This window comes from Copadichromis virginalis, linkage group LG16, assembly GCF_057382275.1.
Source record: "Copadichromis virginalis isolate Kocher_CV1m ecotype Utaka linkage group LG16, C_Virginalis_male_GT1.1, whole genome shotgun sequence".
In the NCBI taxonomy this organism is placed as follows: domain Eukaryota; kingdom Metazoa; phylum Chordata; class Actinopteri; order Cichliformes; family Cichlidae; genus Copadichromis; species Copadichromis virginalis.
Window position 1 is genome coordinate 11,141,746 of NC_140633.1, and position 24,144 is coordinate 11,165,889.

Below are 24,144 nucleotides of genomic sequence, written 5' to 3' on the forward strand. Positions count from 1 at the left end.
AAGACACGGTATGACCTCTCATGCTCCCAAAGTGCTGTCTAATACACACAAAGTTTGCAGACTATCAAGGATCAAAACCTCTACCAATCTACAACTAATTACAAAACTCTAAGCATATATAAGTAAATATTTCTAAGCATAAATGACAATCAACAATACAAATCTAACACTTTGTCTTTTATTTTCATCTCCAGGTTTAATTTCACCTGTTAAACCGTTGACTATAACCTCAATTAAAATGCCCAGGATGCTTTGTGATTACTAAATGGACAAAATAATTATCAATAACTTTGATTAATCAAGATTTTTATCGTTTTAAGAAAAGTTAGCTGATGTATTTTTTTTACTGGCATGTTTGAAGAAAAGCAGGTGAGGAGTTTTTGATTATCCACTGATAACTCTGCTATCACACCTTCCCCTCAGGTTAAGAGTGTAATATCAGTAAATAATATCAGTCGCTCTTCTTGTTTTCATCTTGGTAACGTTACCCGCCTTCGTCCTTCACTTACTCCAAACAGCACTGCCATACAGTGCTCTTGTCACATCTCGTTTAGATTACTGCAGTTCTCTGTGGTCTACCTCATAAATCTCTTCATAAACTGCAGTTAGCTCAAAATCCAGCTGCTTGTATTGTATCCAGAATTGGATCTAATGAACGTATATCACCTGTTATTAACTCCACTGGCTTCCAGTTCACCTACGTGTCAATTTCAGATCCTGCTTCGGGACTACAATCTCTCTCTCTACTTTCAAATCGCGTTTTAAAACCCATCTATTCAGAACTGCATACCCTTCATTTTGACTTGGTCTTGTCGATGTTTACCTTGATTAGCTTTTATAGTTGTTTTTTTATTTGTTTACCTTGTAATAAATAAAATGTGTTATTAATAATATTTTTATTATTAACTGTGGGTGTCTGTTTATACTCGGAGCTAAAATATGGGGAAACATGACAGATTGATGGCACATGTTTAAGCGTGTTTCCTTTTGGCATTCACTGAGTTGCCATGAAACGACGTAAACATTTGGATGTTCTTTAGTGGCATCAGCTAAAACAGACTGTCAGAGTAGAACGTCAGCGTTGCCCCTATTTTGAGTACTGAGGAAATGTCAAACCCTGAGGAAGCATAGTTAGAATCAAAAACAACGTCTAGTTTGTTAGTTTGATGCAGTTCGAACTTAAAAAAACGTTCTTGCATCCTCCGTTTCTTTGGAATAATTCACTTTTTCTTTGTTTTTTTTGAATAGTGGTTTACAAACATATCAGCTGTGGATATCCACTTATTGATGTTGGATTGCAGCAGTAACAAGCTTGTTTTCATATTTTGTTACTCGGGGTAGTTATGAATAAAGACACGAGGTCACGGAGCTGTAATAATTACTGGTAGATGAGAAAATGCACTTGTACATGAGGTTACCTGTACAATAAAGTATCATCGTTTCAGATTCAGCATTTTGCAGGGAATGTAACTCCAACAGTGTCCTGATGCATCAAGACACAGAATCAATTTTTTGGAACAACAATGTATTTTCCACTTTCAGCACAGCCAACAACCTGGGGAACATTGTTTATATTGACACCTACCCAGAAACACTTGTCCTGCTGAGCTTAATTACAGTGCTGATGGAGTCCAGGAAGTAATTGCTCTGTTTGTTTGCTGAAATTGAACCTAACCAGGAGGTAAATTCTTAAACAGAATCTCTTTGGAATCCTCGGCCAGTTTGATCAGTCGTTAACTCTCACAGCAGACTCAGAACAGAATTGGCATTCGTTTATACCTAAAAGTAGGAACCAGGGCTTTCACTAAAACTCTATTTGCGCTGTTACTAACTACAGAGGTTGTGTCCTTAAACTCATAAGATGATGCCACAGTTTTTTTTCGTAGCAGTCAAATAAACCCCGTATTGCAGGTTTGAAGCTTTTAATGGGGGTTAAAGTGCGCCGTGTTCCAGAGCCTACACCAGAATGGTAAGGATGATATGACGTGTGAAAGAAAGTTGGCTACAGTTACCACTGAGCTTAGATAATTGTAGATTTTCTCAAAAGGGAAATTGAGATGGTATCGCTCATGTAACCACTCACCAGCCGTCCATTTTCCTTTATTAGAAAACAAAAAAGTGAAACATGCCTCATTCTTTGTTGGTAGACTTATTTCATTTCACAACACCTGCTGGCATTTCACCATTGGCTCTCAAAATGGCCTCGGATCGACTTGTCTTTAGTACTGTTGGCTGTTTTCACATTTCTCACATTTGGCCACATTTATTTTAGCTTTGCTTGTCAGAGTTTGACTAAAGTGGAATCTATTATTTCTTTTTAATGCTCTAATAAGCCTTTTCAAGGCACACTGCCTACAATAGATGAGCTGTTGTGTAAATGTAATTATGTAAATATTCTTCTTGCACAGAACTTGTTTGATTACAAGTTTAAATGGCGTATTTTCACATCCAAAAGGAGTTGTTTTTTTTTCTCTCAAAAATTTTTTATTACTTTTTTTGACAATCTGTGTGGAAATTTGTGGGGTGGGGGTCTTTCCCCCACTGGTCTACAGCTAAAATCCTTCTGAGTAAACATAATCTAACTTCATTAATTTTTGGCCTTTTTATGCCTTTATTTGTTTTCTGGCTCTTGTTGTCATGAGGTGCTGTTAGTTCTTAGACAGCTACTTTGGTAAAAATGGCTCAAATGTGGATATGTGCTCGTTTTATATGCTTGGGATCATTGTCCTGTTGTATGATCCATTTTCAGCCACGCTGTAGCTGTCAGACAGATGGCCTCTATCATATTTCTATATACAGAGGAGTCCATCATCCACTCAGTGACTGTAAGGTGCTCAGGTCCTGAGGGCCGAATCATCATCCAAATCGATACCTGTCTACAACCATCCTTGACAGTTGGTATGAGAGGTTTTGGTTTTCGTCAAATGTTTCGCTGTCCATTATGGCCAAACATCTCCACTTGAGTCTCATCTGTTCTACAGGTGTTTTGCTCTGTTTACATGCAGCTTTGCAAATCTAAGCTGTGCTGCCGTGGTCTTTTTACAGAGAAGAGGCTGTCGCCCAGCATCTCCCCAAACAAGCTATAGTAGTTTTTAGTCTTTTTCTAACTGTACCGTCATCACCAACTTTTACATTATAGAGTCTGAGATGCAGCTCTCTTTGTTATTTCTCTGAGCATTGCACAGTTTGACTTTAGACCGAATGCTGCGATGTTCATTCCTGAGATGCACAACTGAACGCACCGGAACAGCAAACTGCCAGAATGTCTTCATTTATAAAGTGCTCACAGTTACTGCAAATCAACTCATCACAAGCGTCTGATTAGCACCATCTGGCTGCTGCTTACCCTCTAAATTCATATGGAAGCAGTAAAGGTTTTTCACAGAACTACATGGTCCTGTGAAAACCTTCTTTTGCACATGAATATCTGCTGACCTCTACTCTGAGCTTGGACTTGAGCTACCTAAATCTAAAGCTGCATGTTTTTTTTTTTTTTTTTTTTTTTTTTTTTAAGTGGATCAAAATGTGCCTCAGAACCACTTTTAATTTTCTTTCTCAATATGCTGTCGACATGTAGCCGAGGGATGAACCAACACGTCTACATGGCGTAATATTCTGGTCAATTGATGAAACAGATGTTTCTCCCTGTTACAACACTCCACGTAGACACAACATCTTGGTCTGACATTCTAGACTCTGAATAAATGTATTATTTTTTTAAATCATCATTAACGTTCAATAACCGTGCTGTCCTTTTTATGTGATGTTTCTAATTAAAGTTTTTGTGAAAAGTTTACAAGCTCAGCATTTAATAATAACACATAAATGTAAAAAAATAGAAAACTTAAAAACAGTAGCCAATCAGCTATTTCACTGTCATACATGGAGCCCGAATATAAAATTTCAAAGCAGACACATTCTGAAAAACCAGCATCCTTTACTTAACTCGGCTGCACACTCACACCTTGATTCACACTCATGTTTTTGTGCTTGTATATTCAGTAAAAAGATCTTTTGCTTAACTAAAACTTGAATCTTTCTTAATGTTAGCGTGTTGACATAATCTTTAGCTTATCAGTGTAATTATTCTACCAGCAGAACAAAGCAGTCATGCCACACCCAACACTGCTGCCGTCTCTTCTGACAGTAGAACACTTTGAAGTTGTGAAAGGCTCTGACAGGTGTAGTCAGATTACTGCCCACAAATTTTTTTCTGCATTATTAAAACACGTACAGCAGCTAACAGGACAGCCTGCCCCTCCTGGTACGAGGAATACAGCTTCCTGACACTTTGCTATATCAAGAAAACAGCACAATAGACCTGAATGAAAGCGAGGGTGGGTTGTGATTCATGAATAATTTACTTCCTGTTAGCATGTCCTTTCTGCAGCTGCTCCATCACATTATTGTCTCCCCAAAACACTTCTGTTGTGTTTTGTAAGGCTTTGTTTATTTCTTTGTTGCAGTGCATTTGACGTCTCAGGGCCACCGTAGTATAAGTCAAATTCTCTTTGTGTTGGCAATAATCACTTTAGTGTTACCAGCTTTGGCTCAAGCGATCTGTGCTAACCCAGGTGTTTGTTTTATTCTCATCTATAACAGGTGAACGGACCCTACCATCATTCAGAGGCTTCCGGTCTGTGACACGAGTCCAATCGAATCTTTCTGTCCCAAGTGGCGAAGTGGTGGATGTCTTTTCTGGACATGAAGTTTTCTGTGTGGTCTGACCTCCAACCTCCTCTTTAAGGCTTTGAACCTCAGTTGAGGAAACTCTTCTTTTGTTCTGTTCCTGCCAAAAAAGACCAAATTAAGAGTCGCAGTGCACATATAGCACGGCGCGGTCTGGTGAGCAATCATTGTTACTCACCACAGACTATTTTTGGATCTGGCATGGCTCCTGGATTATGCCTTATACTGAGAGACTTACTCAGCAGTTTTGTCATACTGCCCAAAATATGAAGTATCACATCATAGCTGGCACTTAACTCAAAGGCTTCCCTGTGATGTGGTCGTATCAGACATCCTCGCCCATGTCTCAGAAGATGGCTTTTCAAATGCTGGAGTGATACGGGGAGTGCCTGTTTGGATTTCTACACCACACGGAGCAGCAGAAAGTCTGCAGTAAAGACAAACATTGGGTTTTGCTCAGCCGGAAGTTTTTCTCCACCTGTTTCAGCGTAATATGAGACCGTGAGCGCCAGCAGTCCAAACCGGAAAATTCCAGACAAACATTAATGCCGGGGAGATTTTCTTTGATTAAAAGCACACGTCAGCTGGCTAACATTCAATTTACATCACAAGGTCATCTTCATATTGTGTGAACATGTGAAGTTAGCTTAGCTTGGCACAGAGACTGAAAGAGGAAGCAGAAAGGCTCAGCTTAAGGTGTCAGAGTCACTTCAGCTGTAGCATCATACATTAAGTTAAATTCACAAATATTACAGGGAGATGCCTCTTATCGTCACCATTTCCCAGATATGTAGATCTGTTACTAGAGGCAGTGCTGAAGTACTTCTGCTTAGCATTAACAATGTAAAAAGCCCTGTTTGTTTTCCAGTAGCTTTATGGTGGGCCTGAAAGGAAGCAGGGCATGTGTGCCTCTACCAAACTTGTTAACACCGTGTCACTGAAACGCATATTTAACCTCACACATTTAACAACATATGCCTAACATTAACTGCTTCCGATCTTTGACAGTTCTAACTTAAATACTATAAAACACGTTAATTTTCCTGTTTCTGGAGATGGAACATTTGTAACTGTTTCTTGAAGCAGTAACTGGAATCATTAAAAGAAATTGGCCACTAAACAGTGATACAGTTCTAATAAGGCAGTGCCTCTGTAACCCACAACAGTGGAAACATGATGTACAAGTGAACCTAAATTACACAAGTCAAGTCATGAGGAGTCCTCACTCTCACAAGCGCCGTGAAGGAAAGTGATTAACTATTTTTTGTGCTTTTGTGTCAAATCGCTCTGTTACTCAGTCACTAACTCCTTTGTTTGCACAGCTCGCTTCACTTTACGTTGTCGTCTGTAGTTTGATTTATCTTGGACTGCCACATGTGTGGGTGTCCAGGTCAAATGGAGTGAAGTAAACTCTGAAAGCATTTCTGATTGTCTGAACCTTCGATCAGTCATGATGTAGCAGGACCCCCGCATGTGTGGTAGCCCAACACTGACACTATCACCATAAATCGGGGGGTTCACCTGTGTGTAGTTCTGCGTTCATCCAGGCCAAACATCAGGAACTCTGCATGATTGCATTTGAACTGTGTTGGCTGCATGGAAACTCTTTAACCTTGAAATGAAAGCGGGGATGTTATTTAACACTAGCACACAGAGTTCAGCTTCTAACTTTTGAGGTTTCAGATAATGTGATGTGCACACTGGTGGGGGGTATATATCTCGTGTCACTTACTCCAGGAGCTTCTGTTTACTGTGTTTGTAGGGCTCCTTCTAAAATCAATAATAAATGCCCTCGTGAGGAAAGCATGCGCAGTCAGATTGAGCTATTTAATGTCTTTTGTTGTTTTCCTCAGTGCTTTGAGTTCCATCCAGTGAAATGAGGTTAGTGTTCCCTCCTTTGACAAAATGAAATGTGCTGTCACTGTTTTACCTTCAGCTGAATCGGTCAGCACAGACTTGCTGTTAGAACTGTGATTATATCAGAATGTGCATCAATGAGCCAAAATATCTGTGTGTAGATGTGTCCTGTTTGGGGGAGTTTTTTATCATTTTAAAGTGATATGTGGAGGGCCTGCTGTTTGACATCCTCTGAGCTTTACAGGAAATGATGTCATTCATGTTTAAATTTCCTGTTCTTTTTTTTTTTTTTTTAAACACTTTGATCACAAGAAGTTTTTTTTCTTGATAATAACGGGCTTAGACTATCCTTTTAGAAAAGAGCTGGTTGTATTGTGGAAAGTATTTAATACCTGATGAAGAATAAAGATTGATTTTGGTGCTGTAGAAACGTTTGTTATGTTTTCAAAGTGACTTTTCTGCTTAGTCTCAGTTTTCTTAATAGCGCCTCAAGGTTTTGCTCCAATTTGGAAAAAAGTGTAAAGTTTAATTTCTAACGCAACTCTGAATTCTTACAATCATCATTATTATTATTCAGGTGCATCATAATATTCCATTTACCTCGCAGCTAATGGATGAGGAGAGATTTGGTGCTAAGCTTGTGATGTGTGCTCTGCAGCAACTTAGTTCTGTGAAATGAAAATTCCTCACACGGTTTACATGAAGGGTATTTATGCAACTCTTAGCATTTCGGAGAACTCCATGTTGCTTTGAGTTCAAGCAGTTTAAACCCACATTCCAACACATATGGTTTGGCTTGACTAAACAGTGAGGTACGGCTGAACGAAGGACGGCTTTTTAACTTCTTACCTTTCAGACTGAAAAAGTCCATACAGTAAGTATTAATGTTACAACACTGTGATACATTTATTTTTATACATTTTACAAAATTGAAAATTCTTCGTGCTTGTGTTTAACATAAAGCAGAACGTGACACTAAATAAAAGTAAGATAATTCATTCTTTTTGTGGCTCTGCCACAGTTTTTCCTTCCACTGTTGTTTAAACGGGGTCGTGTGATTGTTGGGGTTTTCTCAGGTTTCTCTGTATTATTGTCGGGTCTTAACCTTACAATATAAAGCACTTTGATGCAGCTGTTTTAATTTGACGCTATTTAAATTAAGTTGAATTGAACTGTGAGAAATCGGAGAAAATTGCAAGTCTGTTGACATCTCCACAAACGGAAATTCCCATCCATTATACTTACATTCAGAGTCCAGCCAGAGCTGCGTTGCTTAAAAATAGAAATTCTTTCACAAAATGACGTAAGCGCTCAGCAACCCTGCTTTCATATAGGAATAGAACCACAAATAGAACCAGTTGAGTCGTGTCCCCTATTACAGAGAAACGCACCGCAGGTGATTTGTACTCATCAGCACAGACTGTTAGGCGTCTGTCTCTGTGTATAAATTAGATGGCAATTGTTTGCTAACCTTAGCCAATCTGTGGGCGTTTGCATGGATGTGCAACACCTTCAACCTCTTGCTGGCAAGCTAGTTGCTGTAAACGCTTACAATCAGTCTCCAGCAGCAGAAAAAAAAAAACCTATCACCAGTAAACCAACAACTTTTCCTGGTTGCAGAGATTTGATTTGATTTTGGCTCTTATATTCTTGTACTCTTTGTAATAAAAAGATAAATGAGATGTCTGTCTTGTGTTTATTTATTTCAAATTGTCCAGTAAACAACTCTTGAATTTTGAGTTTTAGGTAATCAGCTGAAACGGCTGTTTGCACAAACAAGAAAGAAGTCTCATTTTCAGAGGCTGTTTCCAGATATGTGCGCTAATACAGATTTAGTACTCTAGTGGCAGCCGGAAAATAAACTCTTGTGGGCATGTTTGTGATAATGGAGGAACATGTCCACAAGGCCCACTCTGTGACTGTGTTTTTGGGACAGCACTACAGCCTTGATGACAGAGAGGAATACTGTGCTTAAGTTCTGGTGTAGCAGAAGAACAAAAGACTGCTGGGATCAACGGGGCGTTTTAGAGGCTTGTGAGTCTATCTGCATAAGAAATGTCAGGACACAAAGGGAGTAACAGCCACACAGATGGCACTGTAATTTGGCTCATTTATATTTTAACACAGTGTAAAGATCGTATAGTGTAAAATAATTATCTTAAAATAAAGGGATTCATGATTAAATCCCAGTCCATGGCTTAGATCCTCCAGGGCGACACATTAAAAGGTTTGCTGTGTCTCTCAGCTCAGTCTCAAAAGCATTGAGGAGATTCCAGGAGACAGCAGTTGCTCTAGGAGAGCTGACGAGGACCACAGAAGGTCCTTAAGCAATCAGCAGAACCGGTATCTACTCCTATGTCTGAGGAAGAACAGTGTAAGCACTGCCAGAGTTACAAATTGACCTCCAGCAGGCCACTGGTGTGAATGTCTCTGACCAAACAATCAGAAACAGATTTCATGATGGTGGCCTGAGGGCCCCACATGGGCTTGTGGGTCCTGTACTCACTGCACAGTGCTGTGGAGCCTAACTGGCATTTGTAGTTAGAGAAGTCACATCATCAAAGAAGATGTACTGTTAAAAAGAACTACGCACCTTGGCTAGATAATGAACTTAAGGCTGCAATCTCAGAAAAGGATATAGCAAAAGTAAAAGCACATAAGTCTGTCAGTCCACAAGAGTGGGCAACATATCGTGAGTTAAGAAATCAAGTAACTAAATTGAATAGATGCAAGAAGAAAGGATATTAAGCTAAGGATATACCCTATCACCACCCTGTCACGCCACCTTATACAGGATGTTATCATGAATAATAAGCAATGCCAGTTTAAGTTTGAGACAGTAAATGTTGAGATGGTGGAGCGTTTATTAATATCACTTCCTGATGATACATGCTCCGGCTCTGATAACATAGACAGTAAACTGCTCAAAGTTGCAGCCAAGTTTGTGTCCCTTCCTATATGTCACATATTTAATAGATCTCTGGCATCCAGCTTATTTCCATTGCAGTGGAAAGAATCGAAAATAATTCCTATTCCTAAAAACAAGAATGACATTTTTAATGGTGTCAATAGCAGACCTATTAGTCTACTCCCTGTTCTGAGTAAAATTATGGAGAGGATTGTCTATGAACAAATTCAACATTGCTTAACAGAAAATCATCTACTCACTCAGTTTCAACATGCTTACAAACCGGGTCACTCCACCAGCTACCAGTTATCGGTCATATGAATGAGAGCCATTCATATGACCGATAACTGGTATAAACATCTAGATGATGGGAATTTGGTCGGGGTGGTATTCTTGGACTTTAGTGCTGCATTTGATTTGATAGCTGGATTAGAACAGGTCTGCCAGATTAAATTACTTGGTGTTAGCATAAACCACCACCTTTCATGGTCTCAGCATATCGACTATGTTATTAAGGAAATGGGACAGGACATAGCTATGGCTAGGAAAGGCTCCTATTATATTACTTCTTCAATTATGAAAGGTGTCATTAATGCACTAGTATTATCTCGTCTAGAGTACTGCTCAATCATTTGGTCAGCAGCTAATAAGACAGATCTGGACAGACTTCAGTTAGTCCAGAACAAAGCGGCCAGATTAGTGTTAAGGTGTTCATATTATACAAATATCGATAAAATGCACAATAAACTTTCTTGGCTTTCTGTACAAGCTGGATTATACTATGGCTTACTTGTATTTTTAAAGAAAGCAATACTGTTAAACACACCATATTTTTTTCTGCTCAGTCGCAGCATCCAGATGAAAAACATAATCATGCTACACTGTTTTCAGCAAACCGTAATTTAGTAACTCCTCGAGTTAAAAGCAACTTTTTGAAAAACTCTGTTATATTTAGAGCATCTTTTCAGCGGAATAAGTTGCCTTGTGCAATTACAGAACTGGCTTCTATTCATAATTTTAAAAATCACTTAAAAGCCTATTTAGGCAGCTTTTAATTTATTGTAAATATTGTAAGAGGGCAATGTCATTTGTAGAGATGGCACGATACCACTTTTTTATGTCCGATACCGATACCGATATCATAAATTTGGATATCTGCCGATACCGATATGAATCCGATATAGTGTTTTTTAATCAACAAAACTGTTTTTTTTTAAATATCTTGCTGAATTTTGTATAAGTTCATACTCAAGTTTAAAACAACAACTACACTAAAGCTATTCTGTTATACCTGTATGCAAAAAAAAAATGTTTCATAGTTCAGCAATACTGATCAATCTAATAAACTTAAACCTACACCATCCTCCCTATTCTGGTATTTTAAAGAGTACTTAGCATAAATATTAAGCAACCTAACTAATAGGGTTCCAACTCCCAGCAACAACAAAAATAAATAAATAAAAAATAGGGAACCACCCCTCACGCTCCACCTCATGATGCTTAATCGACGTAATCAACCTTAATTTGATGCAGTGTGAAAAAAAATGCACAGAAATCAATTATTTTTCAAGAAATATTAAATAGATTCAACATCTTTCTTCAGCAAAATTGCAGACTGCACAGATGGTACCTTCCCAAAGGAAAAAGTACTATAGCTTACTAGGGTATATATATTAGACTTAATAGTTACTATATACAGTAATGGACTTCTATTCCTTTTACATCAAATTAAAACTTTGGGTGTAAGATTCGGATAATTATTTATTAAAAGCTAGACATTTTAAATGAGAATAAAGAAAAGTGTGTCTTTGTGCCCCTTTTCCCTGTTCATGCCCTATCGGCCCCCCTGGCTAAACTTTGCTAGATCCGCCCCTGCACAGTTACAGCCGTCAGCTACGTAGAAAAAGATCCTGGAGTAGAAAGTAATATTAAATAAATTCTAACAACAGCTTATCAAGCTTAAACGTGCTGCTGTTGTTCAGCCGCTGGTTTCCTCTTTCTGGTGCAAAGTGGGCCAAAAGCAAACAAGAGAGACGGACTTGCGACAGAAAAGCCGATCAGCTGATTTAAGCAGTTTCATGATTGAAGTAGCAGCCGGAGAGCGAGAGGCAGTCGCTCCATATATCGCTTGTTAAGCTTAACGCAGGAATGCTTTACAAACATTCAGAGATGGACTTACACACTTGCTTTACTTCTCTCGGGGATAACTTTGTCGGAGATGAAATGTCAGGTTGCTAGCGAAGCTCCAAATGCTATCCAGACCACCGACAGGTCCCGCATGCCACAGCCTCTCTATCACGTGATGCATACTGCTCCGACGTGCTAACGTTCTGAGGTGAGTTACGGCGTGTTGCAAGTTTTGTGAGGTGCTTTCGTGATATTTAATGGATCGGATTACATTTTTTATTTTTCTCCAATATCCGATCCAGTAATTTAGGTCAGTATCGGACCGATACCGATACGTAATATCGGATCGGTCCATCTCTAGTCATTTGTAATGGAAATTTGTGTATTTTGTCTTAGTGTTATTGATATTTATATGCTTATATTTTCACAAAATATTGTAAAACCTTACTGTGGATGGAAGAGCCAAATTATGCGGATATTTTGCATCCACTTTATTGTGTAATATTCTATTTGATTGTATTTGATGGTTTGGGCCCCAGGAGGAGCAAGCACTGTTGTGGAAGCTAATGGGGTTCCTTATAAATAAACAAATAAACAAATAAACATTACATCAAACAAAAGTCGTTTTATAGAGAGCTGTCAGCATAAGGCAGACGGGACGAGGCGATGCTTATCATGAGGATATTTTCCCCCTTCCTTTTTTCCGTGTCGTGTAATAACCAGGATACTGTCTTGCACACAGTTCTGTTTTTTTGAGGAATGGAGAAGGAAACTGGACCAACATGTCAGCCATGTGTTTGTATAGTCAAATATATTTTAGTATTATTTCGTAGCTCATGTGTACATACTGCTGCGAGTGACTGACCCGCAGGAGATGTCAAAGCCCTCTGGTGTGTTTCTCTTTAAGAAAACAGGAAAGATGGAGACGCATAAGTGGCTGAATAAGATGGATAAACAGCAGGTGTTGCAGTCAGTGTGGCTTTTTCCACCGTCTCATCTTCCCTTTGCAGAAAACAGCATCATTTTCCAGGAAGTGAAGAAGAAGTGGCCCCTTTCCTGATTACCCCCCCCCCCCCCACACACACACACACACACACACATACACAACCCCCACCGCACATCCAACCTGCACATTGCCCTCAGCACCTCCCATCCCCTCACCTGCCAACATCCTGCTGACCACGTTGACCCTCTTTCATCTCTTTTTCAGTTTTTTTAAAGTCTCTCTATTCGTTCTGGATTAAAGTGCTGGGGGAGGGGGGGGGGGGGGTGGAAGGATGTTGCTGTCTATTCTGTAAATGAAGAGCTGCGGAGAGCACAGGACCAAATCTATCTTTTGTAGGCCTCTCTCCGTGACAAGCTGGGGATTAGCCGGCCAAAACACAGACAAAGAGAAGAGCAGGAAAACACAGGAAAGCATCAGTTGCTTCTCACAGCACACCAACGACTAAAACGTGTTACTTTAACTGCAATTCAAAGAGATATCACAGTTTACCTGGCAATTTAGCCTGTCATTGACACACAGAGTGAATAAAGCACTATTTAAAGGTGCTATTTCACCTCAACTGCTGTGAGACATTAGGCTGCTTTTGATTTCACTAGTTGAGTTTCATGTCATCCTGTCACTGTCAAAGTCTAGTGTTTATAAAGTGTGTGAAAAAAGTGAAGCTCAACAGGTTTGAGCGCTGTTATTACTCATTATAAAAAAATAGTCGTTTTCATTTGAAAATATTTGCTTACTGCTTTCTCATCTAAGTTTTTACTGAGATGAGAAAGCAGTTTGTCACATAGACTTTAACAGCAGCAAGTAATCATATGTGTACCAGCACCTCTGTGGTTTTAACTTGAGTTTCATTCCAGGGAAGACAAAGAGACTTCCTGAGGGGTGTCCAATATGTGATATATGTTTAGCCTAAAGTCAGAGTGTTGATTGTCATGAAGGTGGTTCTCTTGCTCACAGGCTAGATAACTATGTGTAATTTCTGCTCCAACGTATATACACAGTTTGGGTTTAAAGGTGACTTTAACTGCCATATTTTTATTAATTCTAACAATAGAATAACAACAACTTGCTCTACAGAAAATATTTTATTCTCACAACCTGTTGAGCCTTGCTAACCCCACAAATTAAGCTCTTTTATAAAGTCACAGCCAAGCTGTGTGTGTGGGGGGACTTTTGCATTCAGTAGGCAATTCAGAAAATATATAATTGAACACATTTTTATGCTTGGTCATGATTTTGCTGCCAAGTCTGTTTGAAATTGCAAAGAATGAAAAAACATCGCTTTTGCATATTTGTCACATTTCAAGTCATCAAACAAATTTTAATATTGCACAAGTATAAGCAGCGTACATACAAAATGTTTTAAATGATTTCGTTTATTAGGGGGAAAAGTTATACAAGCCTAGCTGGACCTGATGTTTCACCTCTCGACCTCGTGATAGGGTGGGGCTAGGCTTCACAATGAGCTCACCCAAAACCCTGGCTGATTGTGACCCACACCCGTTTTCACACCTTGGCTCATGTGATTAGGTAGAGGATCAACAAGGGGTCCATGACCCTCTTGGGGGCACTCCTATAGGGCTTAAAATCTGGGACTCCACCAATTTCTCTTAGGGTTAGGAGGTGAAACGTCCTCGAGGTAACTCAAAGAAGTCCAGATGCTTTTCTTTCCAAGCTCCATAGACTACGATGACCTGAATGGCTGAGAACCTTCACTCACATTTGCAGTTCTTGCTAAGTTTAGGGGACAATTACTTTTTCACACAGGTCCAGGTAGTTTGGATAAGTTTTTAGATTTAATAGATGAAATCACAATTTCAAAAAAACTGTAACAAAAATTTGTGATGGAATTTGTTTTTCACTGCACGGTGGCTTCCTCCCACAGTCCAAAGACATGCAGTTAGTGGGGTTGGGTTAATTGGAGAATGTAATTGCCCATAGGTGCGAGTGGTTGTCTGTCTTCCTTTGTCAGCCCTGTGTTAGGCTGGCGACCTGTCCAGGGTGTGCCCTACCTCTCGCCCCATGGTAGCTGAAATAGGTTCCAGCACCCTGCGACCCTGACAAGCAGAAGAGGATGGATCTTATGTTTTTATGATAATGTCTCTGCACTCAGTCCATTGTATGAGTGCACTTAAAGCAGAACGCCTGTGTTAACAAAGCAAGATGACAAGTTAAGTTGTGACAGCCATTATTTCTGATTGGGGCTATGCTGAACTTTTCTACCCATTTTATTAAAATCTCACCAAGCACGCTTAATGCAGATGCCACCACACAACCTGATGACTCATCTCAGCTTTGAGGCCAACTGTAGCACAGATTGGTGTGAATCTGTTTTACATGACAACAAGTGAAACCCATTATTAAAATCCACTGTTACTTCTCACACCAGGGGAATATGACAGAAAATAAAAAGCTGTGAATCAGAAGGACTTGTCTTCAGGTTTGGAAGATACATGCAGGTACCCAAAAAAGACAAACTATTGACAGACGAGCTAAACCTGCAGAATTAAATGAGGTTTAGACTGTAAGCCTCAGCATTTCCTTTGAAGCAGTGCTGTGTGAATCCTCAATCAATAAAACACAGGACCGATTTCCCGTCTTGTCCATACTAGTAATTGTTAACATTTCACAGAACAAATGGAGGCTTTAAGTGCATGTGGAAGCTGTGCAACGTGTTTATCAAATATGTGTTTGATCAGAATCACAGCCAGACTACCAGAGAGTGTGAAGGCAGTGGAATGCTAAATAGAGAAAACTGAATATTTTAACTCGTTTCCAGTGTTATTACCTCCGGTCATGCTGATAGATTTCCCTGCTTTATGATAAGATTTGATCAAGGAGCATTTTCTTAGATTGTGGATTTTATTTTCTATCCCCAGGCCAGTGTGGTTTGTCCCTTTTAACTACTTACAACCACACTGCAAACATTTCTGACCCCAAGTTGAGTCTGCTTGCTGGAACATGTCTGGTCCTCAGTATAATAAAAGGGAAGAAGAATGCAAAGTTAGAAGAAAAAACAGAAAAAGCACAACATGTTCACAGAGGCATGAAAACCAAAGGAAAATCTGATGCACGGAACGCTGACATGATACCGGAGTGCACGAAAACAAAACAACAAGCCGTCGGGTCTGCAGCCATGTTAGTGGCTCTGTGAGGCAGCGCTAAACAGAACAGATGCTGAATGAGTCAAATGTGAAAAAGGGTTCCTGGATTAGTTACCACACATGTCGTTCAGCTGAAATTACACATTTCAAAATTTTCACTCATCCCATTCAAGGGCTTCGAAAATCTTTGAAAACATTCATAGCATGGTAAAAAAAAAAGTAAAATAAAAAAACCCAGTAAAGTAAAATTTTGTCCAGCCTAGGGAGGGGCGGCCATCTGCCCCGACCGATTGGGGGATGATGCGTGTATGTCTAATCAGGACAGGAGATCAAACTCAGTTGTGGTACGTGGATCCATCTTTTTCATTGGACAGTAAACGAGGATGATAGCTGCACATCTAATTTTGCTTTTTCCTTAATGTCCTTAAGGTCTCACAGACTGTATATAAAGATGGATGTAGCCACCGTGTTATCACCGGCTGGCTAATGAGTTTCTTTGTGATCCACTGAGCTGATAGAATAGAATAGAATAGAATTCAACTTTATTGTCATTGCACATGCACAGGTACAGGGCAACGAAATGCAGTTTGCATCCATCCAGAAGTGCTTTAGTGATATAGATATATTACAATATATATTAGCAATAATATAGATATGTGAGTATATTACAGAAATGGGTCTATTATGGTATGTTATAATGTACACGGTATGAAGTATGTTGTGAATATTCTATAACTATAAGTATGTACAGGCTGTAGTGAGCACAAGCTATGTACAGGATATGAACAGGATATAAATATGAAAAACTATACAGAATATGAAATGAAATAAATAACTTTACAGAATCTGGGATATACAGCTATACAGAAATGGGAACTATGCAAGTTGTAAACAGTTGTAGGATTAAAGATTATCGAATGTACAGAATGATTATTTACACAGAGCTATACAGTAGTGCAGTTAAGATAAGTGAGGGTGTAGATAGTTTCTACAGAGGCTATATAAAGTGCTAGTGGTTGTGAGTGGTGGTTCAGTCCATGTTATTATTGTGTTTGAGGGTACAGTTGTCCATTGTGTGTGTGTGTATGTTCAGTCCATGTGTTAACGTGGGTCAGATGTCAGGAGGCAGAGTTCAGGAGTCTGACAGCTGTGGGGAAGAAGCTGTTCCGGTACCTGGTGGTCTTAGTCCGGAGGCTCCTGTGGCGCCTCCCAGAGGGCAGGAGGGTGAAGAGTCCATGTGATGGGTGACTGGGGTCTTTGATGATTTTCCCAGCCCTTTTCAGACACCGCTTCCTGTAGATGTCTTTTATGGCAGGAAGTGGTGCTCCGGCGATGCGCTGGGCAGTTTTCACGACCCTCTGCAACGCCTTCCGGTCCGAGGCAGAGCAGTTCCCGTACCAGACTGTTATACAGTTGGTCAGGATGCTCTCGATGGTGCAGCGATAGAAGTTCACCAGGATGTCTGAGGACAGGTGGTTCTTCCTCAGAGTCCTCAAGAAGAAGAGGCGCTGGTGAGCCTTCTTGACCAGCTTGGAGCAGTTGGTCGTCCAGGTGAGATCCTCGGAGATGTGGACTCCCAGGAACTTGAAGCTGCTCACACGCTCCACAGCCGTCCCCTTAATGTGGATGGGTGGATGTGGGTCAGCATTCCTCCTGTAGTCCACGATGAGCTCCTTGGTCTTCTCGGTGTTAAGCAGCAGGTTGTTTCTGTCGCACCACTCAGCCAGACGATCCACCTCCTCCCTGTAGGCGGCCTCATCGTTGTCACTGATGAGGCCAATCACCGTGGTGTCATCTGCAAACTTAATGATGGTGTTGGAACCATCAGCAGGTCTGCAGTCGTGGGTGAAGAGGGAGTAGAGGAAAGGGCTCATCACACAGCCTTGTGGTACACCGGTGTTCATTGTGATTGTAGATGAACAGCGGTTATCCAGCCGGACATGTTGGGGGCGGTTGGTCAGGAAGTCCAGTAACCATTTGCAGATGAGGGAACTGATGCCCAGGTCTGTCAGTTTCCTGATGAGTTGTGAGGGGTGGATTGTATTGAATGCTGAACTGAAGTCTATAAACAGCATTCTGGCGTAGGTGTTGTTGTTGTCCAGGTGTGAGAGGACAGAGTGCATTGCGATGGAGACTGCATCCTCTGTGCTCCTGTTCCGGCGGTATGCGAATTGGTGGGGGTCCAGGGTGGGGGGGAGACAGGATTTGAAGTGTGCTAGGACCAGTCGCTCTAAGCACTTAGTGATGATGGGGGTGAGTGCTACTGGGCGGTAGTCATTGAGGCAAGATGGGTTGGAGTTTTTGGGTATCGGGACGATGGAGGTGGATTTGAAGCAGGCCGGTACCACAGCGTGGGCCAAGGACAGATTGAATATGTCTGTGAGCACTCCTGCAAGCTCCCCAGAACACGCTCTGAGAACACGCCCGGGGATGCCATCAGGGCCTGCAGCCTTGTGGACATTGATCCTGCTCAGCACCGCTCCTACATCGGTGGGGGAGAGAGTCATAGGTTGGTGGTCTGGCGTCATGTCTGCTTTGGTTGTGGTTGTGGGGTTCCCTCGCTCAAAACGAGCATAAAAGTTGTTGAGCTCGTTGAGGAAGGAGACATCAGAGGATGCGGGGGAGGGTTTGGTGGTCCTGTAGTCTTTGATGGTCTGGAGTCCTTGCCACATGCGTCGGGGGTTGGAGTTGGAGAAGTGTTCTTCTACCTTCTTTTTGTAATGGTGTTTGGCTTTTTTGATGCCCTTCTTTAGATTAGCCCTGGCTGTACTGTAGGCGTGTGCATCTCCTGACCTAAAGGCGGTGTTGCGGGCCTTCAGGAGGAGACGAACATCCCGGTTCATCCAAGGCTTCTGGTTGGGGTACATGGTGATCCGTTTCTGGGTGGTGACACTGTCTGTGGTTTTGGAGATGTAATCCAGTACAGATGAGGCGTACTGGTCCAGGTCTGTGTGGGTGAACATATTCCAGTCTGTGTTTTTAAATCTGTCCTGGAGCACTGCGTCTGTCCCCTCTGGCCACACTTTAATTGTCCTCACAGCAGGTTTCACACGTTGGATGAGTGGTGAATACCGAGGTGTGAGGAACAGGGAGAGATGGTCCGATTGTCCAATGTGGGGGAGGGGTGTGGCTTTGTAGGCTCCAGCCAGGTTGGAATACACATGGTCTAAAGTCTTGTCTCCTCTGGTGTGGCAGGAGACATGTTGGTGGAATCTGGGGAGGACTGTCTTTAAGCTGGTGTGGTTGAAGTCGCCAGCAACAATAAAAGCAGCCTCGGGGTGTTTATTCTGGTGTTTGTTAATGGCTGCAGAAAGTTCTTTCATGGCCAACCTAGCATTAGCGTCGGGGGGTATATACACGGCAGTGAGTATGATCGAAGTGAATTCTCTGGGGAGATAATAAGGTCTGCATTTGACCATTAAAAACTCCGCATTAGGTGAGCAGTGACTCTCAGTAGTAGTGGAGTTCATGCACCAAGCATTGTTAATATAAATGCACAAACCTCCACCTCTGGTCTTGCCGGAGTCATCTGCTAGCCTGTCGGCTCGGTGTGTGTGGCGTCCTGCTAACTAGAGCATGCACTGAACCTGTATATCATCCCTTTTTTGATTCTAATGAGTATTAAAGTCCAGAAAATTAGCATCATGTTGTTTCAATAACAACATGATAACACTTTTTTTTCACGCAAGCCTTTGTTAATTAGTGCTAAACACAACGTGGCAGATAAGGATCTTGTTTGATTTTTATATGTTTGATCCCCAAAATAAGAACTGGATGAAAGACCTGTTATTGATGCTGCGAAAGATAATTGACCTTTGAAGAGTTTTCAACAGAAACAAACACGTCCCCATCGTGCACATCGAGGAGTAGAAAAGTCCGGGGAAAACCAGAAACAGAAGGATTCTTTCGAGCACATGAATATCTGCATAGAATTTTTAATGTGGATGCATCAAAAAGCTGGTGAGATACAGTACTTCATCCTAAACCACAAAACCACAGACAGACCATAAATGTGTTTGCCAGCTTTTGCGATAATTCATCCACAACTCGTTGAGACGTTTCAGTCTAGACTAAAACAGAGGAGCTGATAAGCTGGCTGCACTTCCATGGCAGGAAAACAGTGACATAGCAGAAACAGCATGTCCAACGTGCCTTTACATCTCAGTTCAGCCTCCAAAGGCACAATATACTGCACAACTCATATCATCTCATATATCAATCATGGCAAAATAAAGTAAACCAGATGGCTGTTTTTCAGCTGCATTTGTCAGCGCTTCAGTCTATAGACCCACGACCCAGACTTGTGGCGATGTTTCAAAATGAGCATGTGCTCACTTGATTAAAACTGTACGCGGGTCCTTGGGTCTGCCTTTCTCAATTCTCTGGGACGAGGGGGCAAGAGGAGGACAGAGTGCAGTGAAGGGATTAGGCCACTAGGGGGGACAAGTCAGGCTGAGGTACTGTGAGAAGGGCTGGTTTGAGCTTCAGATCAGGGAAAAGGATGTTTACTAACCCCTGCTTCATTTTGCCTTGTCTAACTTTGTATATTCCACTAAGTTAGTGTCATTTCTAAGCATTATGCCTACCACTTTAAAGTGTCATTATTAGCCTATTTATTGTGTTTGCTTTGCTTTTATGTAGCATTTGTTGTGTCAGGATACCCAGGCATGCTCTATCAGGATGCAGCACACATACAGTAACAGTATCAGTGGTGCAGATAAGCTCTTGTGTTGGTTATATGAAACTCGGTCCAACATCTGGGGTGTATTGATACTAGCTGGGACACTGAGTTATGTAAACACATTATCCCAGTTAATGCACCCTGGTGTTAAGAAAGTAACTCCTCGCAGTTATATTTGGAACATTTAAATGATGCATTTGTTTAGCGCTTGCATGTTTCTCAGGGAGGAAACACAGCTTGTTCCATCTAACAGGCACAACCTTCACAAACAGAGGTTCAGACTGTAAACAGTCTGTCTGTGGCCCAAAGTCACGGGTCTTCTTAATGTTGTCGTATTGCAGCCCATGCATTATGGAAGACAAAGAATGTCAAAATTTAAAAAATAAAACACATTTAAAACCAATTTCAAATACAAGAATTACAAATACAACAAGATGCACATTTTTTTTAATTTCTGAATGTATTTTCTTTTTTACATTTAATTATTTATTTTTTATTTTTTATTTTATTCTGTCTCTCCTTTGCATTTTTATCCAAACTGATTTTGGTCATTTCCATTTGATGCTTCTTCATACCTCAGCTTTACAACATTTAAATGGGAAGTATAGTACGTTTTACTACATAACAATCATACTTTTTTTCACTTTACGATTTAGTATGTTTGTGTGAAATACTCTGTACTTTTCACCAGAAGTACAGTCTGTGTGGAGTTTGCATGTTCTTCCCGTGTTTACGTGGGTTATCCCTGGGTACTCCAGCTTCCTCCCAGAAATACACAGTTGCAGGGTTAGGTTAATTGTAATTCTTATTTGCCCATAGGTGAGAATGTGAGTGTGAATTGCTGTCTGCCTCTCTGTGTTAGCCTGGAGACGTGCATTAGACTGTGGAGACCCTGAGCTCCTTCAGCAGGAGAAGTGCAATGGCAGGTCCTTCATCCCAAGAGCAGTCAAACTCTTGACTGTGCACAGGTTAAATACCTGCTTAAAAAATTTAAATGTCCATGTGTGCCCAGGCGCACCAAGCTTAGGTCCAGTCTTTTTGGGGTCCTTTGCTGTTCCTAGGACTGCGCTCTTCTGAACAGAGCTCTTGTCTGTTGTCCTTGTATCTGCTGGAGCCACTCGCCCACTTTGAGTGCTTCAGCTACCAGGGGGATCATTGTTACTTTCAGCTTCCACGTGTTTTCGAACGCCTCTCTCAGTCATTGGTATTTCTCAAGCTACTTGTGTCGCTTCTTCCTGATGTTGCCGTCACTTGGTATCGCCACACTGATCACTACGGCCATCTTGCTCTGCTTGTCCAACACAACTACGTCCGGTTGGTTAGCTATCAGTGTTGGGAAGGTTATTTTTGAAATGTATTCCACTACAGATTACAGATTACATGCCCCAAAATGTATTCTGTAACATATTCCGTTACGTTACTCAATGACAGTAACGTATTCTGAATACTTTGGATTACTTAATATATTATCAAGCTGTTTACAACTACGTGAATGTACTATTGCTGTGTGATTCATTACTATTACTGAAGGTTACTCACCATATCAATAGCAACTACATTTTTAAATCTTAATATAAAATGAGTAACAGTAGGTGGACATTAGGCAAGGCTGCACTTTTTGCAGTGATCTCGTATAGAAAACTATTCTGCGCGTATATAAAACATGTCCGCGGCTCCGAACCGTAGTAAAGGGACCTCTGGCTAATACGTCGGATTCGTGTCGGGCTCGTAGCTGAAAAATAGCTTTACTTTGTTGTCTGGGTCAAGTTTGCTAGCGAGAGACAGAGAGAGGCGTTGAAAGGCTGCTCCAACGGAACTTATTGTTTTCGGAGGAAAACACGAACACAGCGTACAGTCGAGTCTTAATAGCTTACTTACAACTGGGCTCGTCAGGCACTCTTCTTGGCTGCAGTGGTTATTATTATATTTACATGCTTCCAGCTCCCGTTTCTGCTCGATGACAGCTCGTACTTTTCCACTCGCCTTTTTCTCCCTCCTCGCGCTCACAGACACATAACGGGTATGGCAGTCCATTCTCCCTGCAGCACGGACTACACTGCCCATGAGGCTAGATTCTTTAGGGCTATGCCTCTAACAATATGCTATTGCCTTCTGTTGCGAAATCGATCAATGTAGAGCAGTGAGACAAACCACGGAGGCCCCAGAAAAGTGCAATCAAACGATGAGTTTATTAACACACAGGAGAAAACATCAGCATATGTCCTCTGACCAAAATACATGTTGTGGACACTTATAAAGCAGTGGGGTACACGCCCCCCCATGGCGTCAATTACAGATTAAAATACGTTCCAGACATTAGTCACAGTTAATGGTACATCTTGTACATTTTTAATGGCTATAAGCAGACATAGAACTTCTCTTTTCTATAACACCTTCCATACAAGGTAATGAACTTCAAGCCCTCAGAGTCTCTGGGGCTAATTATTGACTCTGGTCATCTGTTGCCAAGTAGAGTAAAACATAGTAAGACACCAAATGAGTTAAGGCCTCAGGCCTGACACATTCCTAGATTATACTAGGCCACAGCCAGGCTCCACCATCAGCCAGCAGGCCACAGCCAGGCTCCACCATCAGCCAGCAGGCCACAGCCAGGCTCCACCATCAGCCAGCAGGCCTAGCCAGGCGCCATCATCAGAAATTCCGCTTCCGGGTCCCTCGTGGTGGCCGCCTCGTGCTCTCGCTTCAGTATGCCACCCAAGAAAGGCCCAACACCAGAGGAGGTTGAGGACATTAAAACCTCCCTCGGAGCGCTGTGCGGAGACGTGGCCGCAGTCAGGGCACAGCAGGAGCTGCTTCTGGGGCTTCTGGAGGAGGAAAAACAGCTACGCCTCCAAAATGCCGAGAAGGACAGACGGATCATGGATCTCGAGCGGCGGGTGGATGAGCTGGAGCAGTACACCCGTACGAACGACGTGGTCATCAGCGGTATTAAAATCAAGCCACGCTCGTATGCGCGCGCGGTGGCCGGGAACGTCGGGGAGCCCAGCGACGAGGAGACCCGCTCGGTAGAGCAACAGGTGGCGTCCTTCCTCCAAAGCAAGGGGATAGAGATGGACCTGGAGCACATAGAAGCATGTCACTCACTGCCCAGGAGGAGTGACAGACTGCCGGCCATCATTATGAGATTTGTCAATCGGAAGAACAAGGTCGCACTGCTGAAACAAGGACGCAAACTGAAAGGCACGGACGTTTTCATTAATGAGCATCTGACACGAAAAAACGCAGACATCGCGAGGAAGGCAAGGCAACTGAAGAAGAACGGTAAAATACAACATACATGGGTAACAAACTGTAAGATTTTCATTAAGCTAAACGGGACACCAGAAGAGGCAAAAGTACTGATAGTGAGGAACATGGAGGATCTGGACAAGTATAACTGACACCAATGTATCAATTACACCAGGAAATGACATGGACACGTTGAAATTAGTTCTTCAACAGAAAGTAATTGATCTAGATTGTGAATATAAGGAGCATAATATAATAGATCCAGAAATAGATTCTGAAAGTAACTTTCTCTCTTCTTTTGTTAAAAATTGTAATTATTTCACTCAGGAACAATATGAAAAAGAAATTAACCTAGACGGGAAGCTCTCATTAATTCACTTTAACAGCAGAAGTATGTACTCTAATTTTGATTTCATTAAGGACTATTTGCAACAATTTTCCCGCCCCTTTAGTGTTATAGCCATCACTGAAACTTGGTTCAATGTCGATAAAGGAATAGATTTTTGTTTGAATGGATATGATTTAA

General features: G+C 41.4%; 1 protein-coding gene across 3 annotated transcripts in view; it reads left to right on the forward strand.

Annotated features, from left to right (window-relative positions):
- gdap2 (ganglioside induced differentiation associated protein 2) overlaps nt 1-8,228 on the forward strand; it is a 38,836-nt gene extending 30,608 nt beyond the window's left edge. For all 3 annotated transcript variants that reach the window (XM_085435316.1, XM_085435317.1, XM_085435318.1), the window contains exon 14: nt 4,603-8,228. In XM_085435316.1, the coding sequence (XP_085291442.1) occupies nt 4,603-4,644 (42 nt within the window). In that variant the 3' untranslated portion in view covers nt 4,645-8,228. The remainder of the gene's footprint in view (nt 1-4,602) is intronic.
- The last annotated feature ends 15,916 nt before the right edge of the window (nt 8,229-24,144 follow it).